Below are 16,073 nucleotides of genomic sequence, written 5' to 3' on the forward strand. Positions count from 1 at the left end.
TGTATGGCTATTTAATAGCTGCTGTGTGTTCAGTTGTGAATATAGCACTATTTTTTCTGTGTCAATGTAATTTAGCAGAATCTCATTTTCACTCTTAAATATTGACAGTCATATTTTCACTCTTAAATATTTTCACTCTTAAATATTGACAGTCAACCTTTTAAATGAAGCAGCTACATAAAAATTTTATAATTTGTACTGCCTGGAGATGGTTTTTGCTTACATTGATCCTCTTTTTGAGCAGTGTCCCAAACCAACTGTCTGTGCATTACAGTCTTTGCCAGCATAGGAACTTATGCTGATAAATACATATTAAATCTTGTTTACATTTTCTTGTGAAAACAAAAAAGAGGTAGAAGATGCTTTGATTCTTGTTGTTCCAGGTTTTTTGGGGTTTTTTTTTTGTTTGGTTTTTTTTTTTTTGGGATAAGATCCTTTTTTTCTAACAAGTTCTCATAGAGCTATCCTGTTTTACAAATCAAGTTTAAACTTGGAATCAACTCTCTCCTGTCTCTCATAATTAAAATGGTGCTTTTTTTTCCCCCCTTCCTTCAGGTCTTACATGAAACATTTCCCAGTCATACATTTTTAATGAATGGACTTATTCAAGGTGTTAAGGTAAGATGTTTTTTAAACCTCTGACCTAAGTATTCTGTGTGTTTGACTTGTCTCAACTACATTTTCCATAAGAACATAACAAAACACTGAGAATGTAGTTAATTCTTGAATCATTTTTTTACTGTAGTGGTTGTTTCTTGGGCTGAATTCAAGTTTTGCTGCGGAAGTGGCAGTATCTTGAGAGAAGTGGAATGTTTCTCAGAAATTTAAATTCCTTTCATTTGAATAGGTTCCACTTGTAGCTATTTGCAATTTTGATAAGGATCTGTCTGAAAATAAAGCTACGTTTTTGTTGTCTGCTTCCTAATGTTAAATGATTTATATCAGAGGAAACTGAATGCAATCATGATCATACCATTGAGATAGAAAATGAAGCATTTGATCATTGTGATTTTGTCTTAAAATGCTGCATAAGAGCTAATTTTCATCAGGTTTGTTTATTTCCTGGTCCTATTTTTTTAATCAGATCTTGAACATTCTGTGATATTCAAGATATTCAGGGCAATTTATAGCTTACTTAGACCACTGCATTCCCACAGTGATTATGCTGAATTGTGGCCGCAAAAAAGCTTGCAAGAGTTTTATAGCATAACTAATGTAAAGTCTTATCTTTCATAACTCTTTTGCTGAGAGGCTGCAAAGCCCTTGCTCAAACTTATGACTAAGATAATTTGTAGCACTCAGAAATTATTTTTCTCTATGTCAGGTAACAAATCTAAAGCACTGCTTTTAGCTGTAAGAACACAACATCCTTAGGATCAGCTTGCTGGTCTTGCTGTCTTTCATGGTGAGCTGGCGGAACACAGTGCACTTGGGATGTTTGTCTAAGACTGAAAGAGGAAGTTATCTTCTCATTGTTCTCATAGGCAAACAAAGCTCATGTTCCTCTTCCTGTTTTAAGTTTTTCTCTCGCTCTGCAATGTAACTATGTATTAAAAGTAGTAAATAGAGGGTTCCCCATAGATTTTGTGCCGAGCATGCCTGTAGAAAAGTGCTGTAATGTAATGAATAGGTCTAATAAACTGGAGATCAAAGGCTAGGGAGATCTTGTACTTCTGTGTCTTTTTTCTTTAAAACTTTGTTTGTGAAACATTGGAAATGTTTTTGACAGCAAAACATGTTAGTTCATGTGGCACTGAAATCTGATTCTAAGGAACAGAAAATGTAATTTCAATTGAGTAAGACATGTAACTTTCCAAGGATCTGGTAGTCTGGCTTTACAGCTTTTGCTCTCAGTCTACTTACTGAAAATGTTGAAAATCAGGTTTGTTTGTAAGGATTTGACAGAGCAGTTTCTTAGTATAGCAAGTCTGTATGCATATGTTAAACTTGTGTGATTACATTTGAATAAGAGAGGTAAGCTAAAGTTAGCCGGAGTAGGCTTCCAGGGTATTAAGGTGCTTACAGAACCATGCATTTACTAATGTTTGGACTTAGGGCGCAATTGGATTGATAAATGAAGAATGTACTAATTAGGAGGAACTATTCCCCAATTAACAAACCTGTGAAATCCTTTCCTATTTTAATTCTCCTGTGTAATAAAATGGATATGAGGCCTAGATTCTAGGACTTCATGAAATTCTGGAAAAATCTAGTATTTGATGCTTAGTTAATTTTTTCTGTTTTTACTGGACATGTGAGTCTGACCTTTACCACAGGAATCTCATTATGGTGTCGCATGATCTCAAGTTGCCAGGCCTGCTCAAATGATCTTAATAGTTCTTGCTATTTACAGATGTACTGTACAGGATGAATATGTAGTATAAAGCAGTAAGTGTTTAATTTAATTTAAGCTGTTGAATTTGTTCAGAGAGCAGTTATGTTACCCAAAGCTCTCTCCTAGGACAGTCCAAATTAGAGGGCAACTTGGGTTTGAAATCTAGCACTGAGTCTCTTGATAGAGTTTAAGATAATGTCTTTTGTGGAACTAGACTGTATTTTGGAGATGTTAAAGATTTTGGAGTCTGTATTACTTCTATATTGAATCAAATGGTACTTGAAAAAACATATACTGTCTCTTTTTTCTTGTTTTTAAAATTCACTCAAGTTTGATTTGAAACATAAAACCTCAGAATCACAGAAAACTAGACTACAGAACAAATCATGTCAATTTTCAGTTATCTATTTTATTCTCTTCTTATATTGTAAAATGAGCCTTGGAAATGTAGCTGCAGATGTACTAATTGTTTTTCTTCTGTCTCAGGGTTTTTTGTCATTTCTCAGTGCTCCACTAATAGGTGCTCTCTCAGATGCTTGGGGAAGAAAATATTTTCTTCTTCTTACAGTTTTCTTCACCTGTGTCCCAATTCCATTAATGCGAATAAGCCCATGGTAAGTGGTACAAAGTCTTGTCAGGACAGCAGATATTCAGAGATGTCTGGGGAAATGGGAAGGGGACAAGAAGATAAGAAGAAAGCAGCTTTCCTTTCAAGACATAATTGCATTATTCTTTTTCTGTTCAAGATGTATTCAAACTGTGTGTCCTAAAAGTAGAAATAATGGAATATGAACTATATTCATACAAGTATAAAGCATTTCTTTCAAGGATTTGACAATCCCATCTAACTATTTTAAGACCAGCTGTTAATTTTTTCCCTTAATGACTGACAGTAATAAAGTTTTTTTAAAGCTAAATGAACCTTATCATTTATTTGCTAAAGAAATTGTAATTGTTGCTAGTGAGATCTTTTACCTGTTTGACTAGTACTTTGAAACCAAGTTAGTACTGCTCAGTTACGACTTTAGTTGCATTTACTGTAATTGGAAGAATTACAAAAGAATTTTGTTTACAGTCTGAATGCATTCAGAATTCAGGTTCCACAGTATTATATGTCTGATAGTTTATTCCTTAACTGGCTGATGAAATAACTTCTAAGATAGTTAATTTTTCGTAGCTTGAACTCGAGAGGGTAAAAATCTATGGGTACCATGTCCTCAAAGGACCACTTCTTCTTTTAGGCTGATGTATAGTAAACAGAAGAATATAAAATAATTTAAATGCTGTTTTCCAGTATTTAAGTGAGACTGTGCAGTCATTCATTCATCTCCAGTAAAGTTCTGTGTTAGTTTTCAAGGAACCCTCCTCCTAGACTTAAACACAAACTTGCTTATTAGTAAGATAAAAAGCAAGAGATCTTAGTTCAAATTTTCTAATTGTTGCTTTTAAATTATTAGGTGGTACTTCGCTATGATTTCAGTATGTGGAATATTTTCTGTTACCTTTTCTGTAATATTTGCCTATGTAGCTGATGTAACAGAAGAGCATAAAAGAACTACAGCCTACGGACTGGTAAGATATGCTCAGTTTGGGGTAAAAGGTCAGATTATGACCTTCATATTGAAGTTTTGATGTACAGATTGTTTCCCGATTAAAGAGTTTGATAAAGAAGTGTACCACAGTTCAGAACGCTGGATTAGTGTTCACACAGTGAACAGAGTGCTGCGTGCTCATGGGAGCAGAATTAAAATTTGACAACTTGCATACAGGGCATGTGTAAGAAAGAATGTCTTTAACTTTTGCAAACAGAACATTAAATGTTAAAGAAAATGCAAGTAATATAATTTAGCAATAGTTTTCCATCACCTCTAAGTTGCATATATAGTTCATATGACTTCTTTTTGGTATAAAATGGCCTTTTCTAATGTTGGAATGGTAAGAAGGAATGAAAATGCATAAAACAGTATTTTTAATAACTTAGATATGATCCTTCTTCATGATCAAAAGATGAGGAAAATAACTTGGTTAGTACAAACTAGTCCATTCAGAGGTAATATAATTCCTGCTTAGTGTGCTTTCCTAATATCCATATTACTTTACATTTTGGAGGTCTATTGATAGATGTCCTTAGCTTTTAAACTTCTTTTAGGCAGGCATTTAAATGTACTGACAACTTTTTCAGTGAAATCACTTCAAATTCCTAATTAGAAAATAAAATAAAGGTTTTAGTCTGTTTGAAGGTAAGAGCCATTTTCCTTTGAGCCAAACCTGATCTTGGAGTGCAAATCCTGTCTAGTATGGTGTGCTGTTGAGAAGGCAGTAGAGACTGTATTTGGGACCCATACTTATTGTTGTAAATATTATGTGGTTTATTTACTTTTTTGTTGGGTTTGGGTTTTTTACTTGAATTTCTACTTGGGTGTTTTTTCAATGACACTTCTAGAGAGGGGTGGTGAGCAAGTTACTTCCTTTTTCTGTAATGGGAGAGTAACCACTTTGATGGGTTTGTAAACTGTTGTGCATAGGTATCTGCCACCTTTGCGGCAAGTTTGGTGACTAGTCCTGCCATTGGAGCATACCTGTCTGCCAGCTACGGGGATAGTCTGGTTGTACTGGTGGCCACGTTGGTGGCTGTCATGGACATCTTTTTCATCCTGCTAGCTGTACCAGAATCTCTGCCGGAAAAAATAAGACCTGCTTCATGGGGATCTTCTATATCATGGGAACAGGCAGATCCTTTTGCAGTAAGATGCACTTCAATAAGTTGTTACTAAATATTTGGTGATTGATAAGTAATAATTATTCGTTTCAGTTTGTAAGCTTGAGAAGTCTCCAGCCTTACTGGTAGCTTGACTGTTGGGTATGCCGTAGTTTCCGTTCTCTGTTCTTGCCCATAAAGATCTAACTGCATTTAAAAATCAAAATCAAACCAAACTTTGTGGATGAAATAATTCTAGATTTGAAAATAATGTTTGGTGTGAAATCCAATGGTACAATACTTTAACTTTCTAACTTAGGTGCTCTACTTTATTGCGAACAGAAATGCTGAATTCTTATGCACCAATATTTTAAGTTTTTACATACTCACTTTATGACTGTACTTTTGGCAGTATCTCTCTGCACTCTTGATTTCCACTTTTGGTTATGTATGATTTATTTCTAATAGAGATTGGATCTATAAAGCCTGATCTTTTTGTAGGCATATATAGGAAGGGCTAAAACATACCATGCAGTCTTTGTAGTGACTTCACTCACCCACACGTACTCAGTTATTTTATGTTTTCATTACACCTTGATATCTTAAGAAAGGAAGAAGTGATTTTTCTTCTCAAGATCTGTCCTGCTGGGAACTGGTTGTGAATATTGAGAGATGAATGGCATGCTCGAAAGACTGCAGTTACAGAATTTGTTTTCCGCAATTTATTTGTTCCTTAAAGTAATTAATTATAATTATAATTGGTGAACAAGTGTAAGAAATGTATATTATTTGCTAGTATCTTTCAAAACAAATAATTACTGTGGAGGTCCATTAGAAGACATTAGTTATTAAAATTATGTAATGCTGTTTTTGGGGAGTAGTTTTGACTTGGTACTGAACAGTAGCTACAAAAATCTCGATGGAAACTTTACTGAAGAATTGAGTTCCCCAAACTGTATATAAAGAGATTGTTTGTGACTTAATGTTCAGCAGCTTAACAGAGTCCATGTGTAATTGTTTTGATGTATATGCATGCAAAAAAAGGGAATATACCTTCTTTCTTTACACTTTCATAGGCTTTGTACTATGTTTTAATACCTGCCTTGTTCTTTTGTTTTACAGTCTCTGAAAAAGGTTAGAAAAGACCCTACAGTTCTCCCAATCTGCATTACAGTGTTATTCTCATATCTGCCTGAGGCTGGCCAGTATTCTAGTTTCTTTCTGTACTTGAGACAGGTAAATGTTGATCTCTTCGCATCTTACTAAGGATGTTTAAATAAGTATTCCCTATGACTTCTTTGTTGTGATAGGCTTTGCTTAGAGGCCTGCTTTCTGCCAAAAAGTAAAACTTTAAGATTAAAAGCCGGGTGATTTGCTAAGCCAAAAACTGAGTAACACTTGACTCCTGATGCATAAACCCTGCAGTATTTTAAGCACGTGTTTACCTTAAGCAGGCCTTTGTTCTCATTTAGTACAGCAGTTTCTGAGTCTGTCTTGAAGTGGGATCTTGCCTGTCAAAGACCAGCTGTGTTTTGGGGAGGGATAGAGAACTTTAGTTTCCAGATCTATGACTTCTTTTGTCTCCTTTTTTTAAGGCAGTTTTTTTTTTCCCCTTTATAATTTTCTTGGCAAAGAGTCAAGTTAGGGATCATTCTTGAAAGTGGACACTTCCTGAATGGATCCTGTATAAATCTAGAGTATAAGCAGGGATGAGTGTTTTCATTGAAAAGATATTCCCTGCTACTAATTGTCCTGGATTGTGTTTGGCATTTGTTTCACACAATTTCTGCTTCTCTACAGGTTATAGGCTTTGGATCTGTTAGCATTGCGGCATTTATAGCTGTGGTGGGCATTCTGTCCATAATAGCTCAGGTAAGCTCTGTTTCTTAATGCTCCATTTAAGCTCATCTAAAAACTTTTTACCTGCTCTAATGTCAGCGTATCTTGCATTCACTAAATGTTGTATTCGTGATACAGTCCATGTAAATTTCTTACTTTGTATAAGCTTTCCTTAGTAATACTGGATCTGGATATCAGAAAGATAAAATTTGCTTGACTTGGATCAGTAAATTCATTGGAACTCTGACTTAAAATTATTAAAACAATACAGGAAATTTGTTACTAAATGCAAGGCATTCTGAAAGGGAAGTGCCTTATTTTAAATAAAAGTCATGCTACTTGCACCTGCTCAGTTGGTTTGTGCTATCAAACTTGCATACAGGCAGTCTTTCCAGGGTGACTTAGGCTCCGCTTGGAGGCTGAGGAGCTGTGAGGCCTTGTTATCTTCTTGTCATATTTCTTAACTGGCGACAGTGAGCTGATTTTTCAACAAATCCTTTATGTCTTTTGTAAATCCAGGTTTTTATTATGCGATCTTTGTTATCTTTATGGATGCAGTTTGTCTTCCTGTTCTGATGACAAGAGGAGGAATGGCATATAGAGTATGTTGTACCCTTGCTGCCATTCTTAGCTGAACGAAGGTCTTACTGTTTTGATGTAAACAACACATTCATCAATGTTTACCAGTTTTCCTAGTGTCAGTTGTGGCCTTCCTTAGCAATTCAAGAAATTATTTTAATCTTTGTGCTGTGGTTTTTTCTGAGGCTATTGTGTGCACTCACATCTGCCAGTCATACTTTATGCTGACCAGTATTTTTCTAAAAATCTTTAAGATGGTTTTCCTTCTGGTTTATAATTTTCAGTGTTAAAATGAGGAAAATCTTTTGATTTTTGAGCTTTTTGAAGAGTACAGCTTAGTAATCTAGGCTTATTGACATAATCTTTGCTTCATAAATACTGATTTGTGTTGGCATGTTGGGTAAGAAAGAACTGAGGGTAGAATTACTGTATTTTTTCTATGTAGCATTCAAACTAGAAATGAGAAACAAGAAAGCTAGGGTGAGTAGTTGTCCTTGGCTGGATGACAAATACCCACCAAGCTGCTCCAGCACTCCCCTTTCCAGACAGACAGGGAAGAAAAATTAAGGTAAAAAACAACTCTTAGGAGATAACTTTTGCTTTAATAAGCTACCTTTAGGTGCACAAACAGGGGGGAAAAAAGCGTTTATTTTCTGCCTCCCATGAGCTAGCAGTGTTGAGCCACTTCCTGGGAAGCAGGACTTCCACACACGTAGCAGTTGCCCTGAAAAGTAAACATCATAAATAACAAATGCCCCATTCCTCCTCCTTTTCTAGCTTTTGTATCTGAGCTGATACCGTATGGGATGAGTTATCCCTTTTGTCAGTTTGGGTCAGTGTGCCAAGTTTTGTCCCCTCCCAGGATCTTACCCATTCCCAGTCTGCTGATATGGGGGGAATGTTGAGAGACAGCGCTGATGCTGTGCCAGCGCTGCTCAGCAGTAGCCAAAGCACTGGTGTGTTAACAACACCTTTCCAGCTACCCACCAGTGAGACCAGTGAGAGCTGCTGTGGGAAAATCATCTCAGACAGACAATCAGGAAGAGAAGAGAGGAAGTGTATTCTGCTCTGCAGTCCTGGTTCCTTTTCTCTGTATTTTTACTGAAGCATTGCTGAGTTTCTCCTGTTAAAGAAAAGTGTGTGGTCCATTAATTGAATCAAGTTGTCCATGTGGACTTTGCTTTACTAGGAAGTGTCTGCTTCTTGCCCTGAGTGTCTTGTATCTGAATTGGGATCTCCTTTCCCCTCAGCAGTAACACTTCTAAAAAATGGAAATACTGATCTTTGATTAGGATTAGCTTTCATGTGCAAATGAAAAGGTCATGTCAGTTATGTAAAGAGTCAGTAGAAAATGTAATTAATGGTGCCTTGGAATTGGCCAAATTTCAGTGTATGTGATGAAGGTGACAAAGCAGCAGGATTTACTTGTAAGTTTAAATGTAAATTTGCAAAATAATTCAGCTGACCTAAGGAGTTTACTTTCTTCTGAGCTAGCAGTCTTTTTTTTCTCTAGTATTTGTAAATACTGGTAAATTCAAGTTGTGTCCAGCCTGCACTGTCTTTGCTTGGTAACTGCTTTTATTTTGTGGAGTGCTGTATTCTGTAATACAATAGGGCTTGTAGAGGTGAAAATGAAAGCCTGTTTGCATTGGAAATAGACACTGTCATCTAATATACATAGAGAAGGTAGTACAGATGGTTCTGGATGTCCCAAAGTAGTAACCCTTTAAGTGTTAAGAATATCTGTACATTAAATGTTGAAATGACTTGTCTGTATTTTGGGCTTAATACAGGAGGAGAAAGAGGACAAATGTGAATTTTCTCATCATTTGAAAGGTCCTCTGAATTACTTTGCATGGGAGAAATTACTTTAGCAAGTCTGACTTTTTAAAACAACTTTTGGTTGAACTTATTTCTCTTGCAGACTTTGTTTCTCAGTATCTTGATGAGAACTATAGGGAACAAAAACACAGTTCTCCTTGGTCTTGGCTTTCAGATCTTTCAGCTGACTTGGTATGGTTTTGGATCTCAGTCTTGGTAAGTGTGCGTTTTGCTATGTAGACACTTGTTAAGGAGCTGAAAGGTTTTTTCTTTCCCCCGACAAATTCTACTTTTGTTGTCATGGGTGTTTGAATGTTCTGTGACTTAAGTATTCCCATTTTCATTACTCTACCAAAATTTGGTCTGTGTTTTGCATATGTTGGAATGATAGAATTTTGTGTACTTACAGCCCTTTTGAAAAGGGAGTCTTTGCAACATTTTGTTCCACTGAGTACTAAGTCTATGAATGTGGTTAAAACTTTTTCTTAAACTCACAAGCTAATAAGTAGCATGTTCTGTCTAGTAATTCCACTAGATCTATTTTACCCATTAGGTATTGGACCTATACTTGTTTTTGTAACATATCTTCTTACTCCAACTATCATCGGTCTTAGAAACTATCTACAGTTTCTTCTGTTGGAAACTGTCTAGAGTTTCTTCTGTCTTTAAGTAGAGACAATTGGAACCATAAGCTAGAAAATCTTACTCTTTACAAAGTGTGTCCTACTGAGAGGGAGGAGTGCTTGTCATTTATCAAGAGTACTTCCTAGTCAGTTGTCTCTCTGGGACACCCTGGGAAATTGTTCCTTTGTACAATGTTTGGAGAGGAAAGCCTGCTTCCCTCCCATTCCTGTTTTTTTTCTCTGCTAGGATAAAATCAAATCCAATGTGCTTCTCTTTCAGCAAGTTCAGAATAATATATGAGAAGGGAGCAGGAAGATAACCAGATAATTTCCAGTTCTTTAGGTGTTTTAGTATGTATATTTTGAAAGGAATGAAATAAGGGTGCTCTTGTGGGAGTGTGGGGAGTAATTATAAGGGCAGTGTCATTTTTAATTCAAATTATGTATTTAACACAGGATGATGTGGGCAGCGGGAGCTGTAGCAGCGATGTCAAGCATTACATTTCCAGCAATAAGTGCTCTGGTTTCACGAAATGCAGAGGCAGATCAACAAGGTGAGTATTTGGTAAATTGCTGTTTTTGCATCAGACTGGTTTTTTCTCTAGAAAGCAGAAGAGTTACCTAGGTGTACTTTTCAAGTTATCTTTGTGTGTTTTCACTTGGTAGTACCTGTGGAAGTCTGCTAGTCCATGTAGGGAGGAAGGAAGTGCACAAATGTATCATATTTACATTGTAAAAGACATAATTTCTGATTAGGTACGTCTTGTCTTTCTTTCTGTAAAAGCACTATGAAGGCAACAAAAACATTCTCTTTTTTTCTCTTCCTTTTATTATATGCAGTATTCTCTAATAAACAGTGAGGATTAATGTAACAATACTACCTTTTTAATTACACATTTTACCAGATTGAAATAAATGTAGGAAAGAAGTTTTTTTTTTTTTTTTTTTGTAGAAAAGTTGGCCCTATTTGATACAATACTTCAGATTTTCCAGGAATAGAAAAGGATGCCAACATAACCAATTAAACTGAGAAAACACAGAATTTACTGTTTTTGATATGAAAAGCAATGTACAGTCAGAAATTACTCTTCCTTTAAAGTGAAATGAGAAGTCATCACAAATTAGAACACTGGTAAAAAGACTTCGTATTGTTCTCGAACTTGAATTTAGTATTCTCTTTAAAAAATGCTTACATATAAATTTTGAGTATCAGTTACACTTTAGCTTTGTACAACATGAAGTAGGTAAATGCAGGAAATCTGAGAATTACCAAGGAGATACTGTTCCAGGAGGTGGATTTCTGTTTTAGGATGCAAAAGATGGTATTTTACATGGGTTTTTGTAATTATTCCCCTCTCTCCCATTTTTTTGAGACATTTAAAGATTTTTAAAGACTTCTGTTTACATCAAGAAATTACTGGTTTAGTTAAGCTGACAGAAGCAATTGAACTTTGATTTTACATAGAGGAAACTGGTGTTAATAGCTAAGGCTTTCAAGACTGAGGTTTTGCCACCTAGTGGCATGAAGATTTTAAACTTTCATATCATCAACCTGTGAAGTAAAAACTTTTTTTGCATGTTTTCTTTTCCTCCCATTTTACAAGTTACTGCCTTAAGGATGAAGCAGATTATTAATATTGTCAAATATAATTTTTAGACTCTTATTATGTGAAGTTAATATCATAAAAACACTTTTTGCACTGTTGCCACAATTACTTAATGAAATCAAAACAGAAGTATACCTATAGCACTTTGATTAATCAAGCTTTAAAAAGAATCCATTATAAAAGTGCAGTCAGTCAAGTATTGTGAATTTACTGCTGTATACTTAATTTACTGCCCTGAATAGGTTACTTGGTATTTAAATAAAAACTGGTCACAATTTGTGCGTATTTTCCCAATCACAATTCTTAACACTTAGGTACATTACTCTAAATTTCACTTGAAAATAAATTTAATGGGATCCACATTTAAATGCTATCTTCGCTGTCTTCATTGCAGACTTTGGGTGAGTGTGGAAGAACTCTAATATTAAAAATTAAACCTACACATAAATTTCTTTATCATAATAACGAAATATTATCCAATAATAAAAATAATAATTCTTCAAGTAATCTGCAAGTATAGTGACAGGACTATGGTGTGCAGAGGATTATTTGAATCCAACAGATTTGTCTTCAATAAACTTCTTACATCTTAGAATGTAGAAATAATTATGATATGCTCTATTTTGGAACAATTATTAGAATGCACTCAGAGCTCTTGGCTCTGAGCATTTCTTCCTTGCTTAAAAAAAGATAATCCTACTGTTTTTTTTTCCTCATTAGGTGTTGTCCAAGGAATAATAACTGGAGTAAGAGGACTGTGCAATGGCCTGGGACCAGCACTGTATGGCCTTATTTTCTTTGTCTTCCATGTGGAATTCAATGAATTCCTACCTGATAACACTTCTGAAACTGAAACACAGCAGAATCCCAGTAATAAGGTTAGTTCAAAATTTGGTGTGGAGTTTCCTGTGTAGAATTCATTGTGCCAGAAATCTGTCTTTTTGGTTGATTTAAAATCTTAGTTATTTAATAAACCTGGAAAGTGAGAATTAAGTTGTTTAAGAACAAGATGTTCTTATTCTTAATTCTCACTTTTCAGGTTTATTTAATAATTCAGATTAAGATAATTTAAACGTGATCGTAAATACTTAGATTTACAGTAGCAGCAGCATTAGTTTCGGTATTGTAACAGTGCCAGGTAACTTATCTTGATGTAAATTTACTGGAACTAAAGTTTGAGTGAAGTTGCATCATTATGATTTTCCACATATTACAGCAAACAGGGGAGTTGTCAGATGTGTTGGAGAGTAATAATAACACTTGGCAATGCAATGACAAAGGGCAGCTTTTGAAAGATTTTCACTCCTCTCAGTGAAACCCCAATTATGTGGTTAATACTCAAAAGCTGCTCAGATGAATTAGCTGTTATACTGCAAATGAGGGTGTATTAATTTGTGGAAGTTCATTTCTTCTTTGAGTATTTGTGTGTGTAGCACCTCTTGAAGATTTAATATCATCAAAATATATTTTTGATTTGTTTATATGTGCGGACCATCAGCTGAAAATTTAGGCCTCTGATTGTAACAAGAATTGAGGCAAGGGAAATACCTGGTTACTGTATACTTATGTTCAGGTATTTTCCCACTTTTGTTGAGAAGAACTTCCTACATTTAATTTGGTAGAATAAAAGTACACAGGATTGACAAGCTTCACTTTTGGTTTTATCTAGTTTTAGTTTACACAGATACAGAAAAGTTGCTAAAGATTAAAGAAAAGCTGGATTGCTGACATTTTTATTTTGTAGAGGTTTGCCATCAAACCTGGCTGATTAAAATTTGTGTTAAAACCTTTCTGGTGTTTGTTTTTAGTTAGGGTTTTGAAATGTGGATAAGTTTTGTTTTTGAACTTTAAAATAAACTGCTTAGAAGCAACAGACAATAACTCCAAATACTGAGTTGTCATACATGAGTAACATGTGTCTGCAGTGAGAATGGTCTCACTGTTATTTTGCTCACCCATATATTGATTTTTTTTTGGGATGCTTGTTTATTTGACTAACTTGATTCTAGATATCTCAGCCATGGAAAAGTGAAGCTAAGGTTATTGAGACTTGTACTTGTGGATGTTGAAATCTTATTCTATTAATCTTCAGAGGAGTCTTGTTGATTTAACAAGCATGTTGCCTAAAGCAAAAAAATAAATTACAAAAAAGCATCAAGTCAACATCTGTTTCATTATCTAGACAATCATACTTTCAATTGAAAATTTTATGTGTTTTTCATTTTTCAATCAGTGTGGAGATCAGGTGAGGAATTTGTGGGGATTTTAGATGTAGAAAATTCACTTTAAAGTGCACATATGAACCTGTTTGCAAAAATTTTATAGTCCCCATAAATGTGTCTCTCATGATCTCCTGCCTTAGTGGTGTAGTTCATAATGCGGAAGTCAGTGTCTGAAACATGAATTCTTTATTATGCTTCTTTTCCTGTAGAGAGCGATCGTTCCTGGTCCCGCCTTCCTGATTGGAGCATGCATTGTTCTCCTGGCTTTTTTAGTTGCCTTATTTATTCCTGAGAACAAAGCCAGCAGTACCAAAAAACACAGCAACAGCATCAGCAGTAGTCAGAGTAACAACCTAGACCAAAGTAACGAAGAGGACATTGAACCATTGCTGCAGGATAGCACTGTATGAAGGCTAAATTCTGAGGGGCCGATGGAACAAATTCATGCACTGAATTGTGGTTCTGGAAGCTTGATGGGAGGTACAGAGTATCCTGCCTTTCAGGAGAAGGCAGCTGTGACAGGAGGTCACTTGCTGTATGCTACCTGAGGTTGATGTCATGCATGCAGGAGTGGTTTTTTAGAACAGCAGGTCACAAGCTGGTGTGATTCTACCCAGTATTGGACTGCAAATGCTGTGTCAAATTCTGATATTGGGTAGAAATCTGAATACAGAGACAGATTTTTTTTTTTAAAGTTTGAATGTTTAGTTCCCAAAATTGCAAATTAATGCAAAATAAACAGGTTTGAGTCAGAACAATTTCAGCCATCACTACAATAGGTTGCTTTACATTTCTTACGCCTTTTTGTCTGCATCTATGCCATATGTAGTCTTCATAGCATGGGAGGCACTGATCTCTATATAGTTTTGGTACCTGAGATAGTGGTTATCAATGAAATTCTCAAGTATTATTTACTAGCAAGAACTCCAGTAGTTACCAGAAAGCAGTGATGTAAATGAGATGGCAGAATTGTGAATGTGTGTGATCACACAGGATAGTAATTAGCCATAAATGAAGGTCATGCAGAAACCTTAAAGCCACATTCTGCAATAATCAGTTATGTGCAGTTAAAACACATCCAGATGGCACTGAAGAGCCAGGTCCCATTAATATTTTGCTTATAAAAAAATATATTTTAATATTAGAATGAGCAGTGTCAGAAATAGACAATTCTGAGTGGGTGCCCAAGTACTTTACATCAAAACATATATGTATGTACTGCATTTTGTCACTTTATCTGCCATATAAACTAATTTTTCCTATTAATTCCTTTGACCGCTGCCTTAACTGCTTCTTAGTGTTCAGTTATTAGTCATATTCAGCCTTCATATCACTGTCTTACCTGCTGAATATCATAGATATATGAATATCTTTTTTTTCTAAAAGATGCTTCAAAGGAGTGATGAATTATAACAAATGTGCTAATTTTTAGAGACATTTTATGAAGAACACAGAGATTTATATGTATTTTGCTGCAGTGTAAATGGACTATTAAACCTAACTTTGATGAAGTACTCCTATGAATGTTTTATATGTATACAATATATGTAGATATTTGTAAGGAGTTTTAATTTTTCCAGATGGGGTGCTGTGTAAATCATGTATTTATAAATGTAATGAGGGTACAGACAGTTATACAGTTTTTTTAAAAGGCTTGTGTATTGACTGAACAAATTTTAAAAATATATATTTTGAAACTTTTTCCATGTTGAGCACAGATAAGAAACCTTTTGTACTTATGCAGGTTGGTTTTTAAGTTAATAAGCTTCCTAATGCATAATAAATATAAATACCAAGCTTTCTAGGTTTTGTGACTACGTGTCTGTTTTTCCAAGTTCACTGTTGTGCCTTGGCTGCTTCAGAGCAGAAGTGGGTTTATCCTAGTCTTGGATGACAGTACCTAGATTCCTGTTCTGTTGTGTTGTGTTTGTGTTACCAAGAGTGGTGAAAAGCATGCTTTGCTTAGACGTTCCATGGGTTCCTGACATGTTATCCACTGGGGTGGAGAAGCGGAGAATGAAAGTACAAAAAACACTGAGAATAATTTCTGATCTGAACACTACTGCAGAATTAATAGCTTGTTCTGAGGAAACTTACGTAGAAAATTCAATTTTTCTTGTATTCTTGAATTTCTTGTAGTTGAAGCTTGGGCTTTTATGCAGGATAATCTTTTTTTGCTGCAGGCCAGACTGCAGTTGGGTAAGTTTTGCATGATCCCAGCTTAGAATGTCGTAAACTTGATCTATGGAATAGAATACAGATATATTAGTGTTAAAAGTAGCAGTTGTCAAATGTATTACTGCTTATAGTATCCCTGCAATGGATTGGATTTTTGAAGTAGAATCTCAA

The 16,073-nt window shown here is 35.2% G+C and overlaps 1 protein-coding gene across 1 annotated transcript in view; it reads left to right on the forward strand.

Annotated features, from left to right (window-relative positions):
- Window positions 1-15,531, forward strand: part of MFSD14B (major facilitator superfamily domain containing 14B) — a 30,159-nt gene extending 14,628 nt beyond the window's left edge. The window contains exons 3-12 of the mRNA XM_059492737.1: window positions 556-618; window positions 2,822-2,949; window positions 3,793-3,907; window positions 4,861-5,079; window positions 6,156-6,269; window positions 6,834-6,905; window positions 9,376-9,488; window positions 10,352-10,449; window positions 12,223-12,380; window positions 13,934-15,531. Coding sequence (XP_059348720.1) covers window positions 556-618; window positions 2,822-2,949; window positions 3,793-3,907; window positions 4,861-5,079; window positions 6,156-6,269; window positions 6,834-6,905; window positions 9,376-9,488; window positions 10,352-10,449; window positions 12,223-12,380; window positions 13,934-14,134 — 1,281 coding nt within the window. The 3' untranslated portion in view covers window positions 14,135-15,531. The remainder of the gene's footprint in view (window positions 1-555; window positions 619-2,821; window positions 2,950-3,792; window positions 3,908-4,860; window positions 5,080-6,155; window positions 6,270-6,833; window positions 6,906-9,375; window positions 9,489-10,351; window positions 10,450-12,222; window positions 12,381-13,933) is intronic.
- The last annotated feature ends 542 nt before the right edge of the window (window positions 15,532-16,073 follow it).

The sequence above is a fragment of the Ammospiza nelsoni genome, chromosome Z (genome assembly GCF_027579445.1).
Source record: "Ammospiza nelsoni isolate bAmmNel1 chromosome Z, bAmmNel1.pri, whole genome shotgun sequence".
Lineage (NCBI taxonomy): Eukaryota > Metazoa > Chordata > Aves > Passeriformes > Passerellidae > Ammospiza > Ammospiza nelsoni.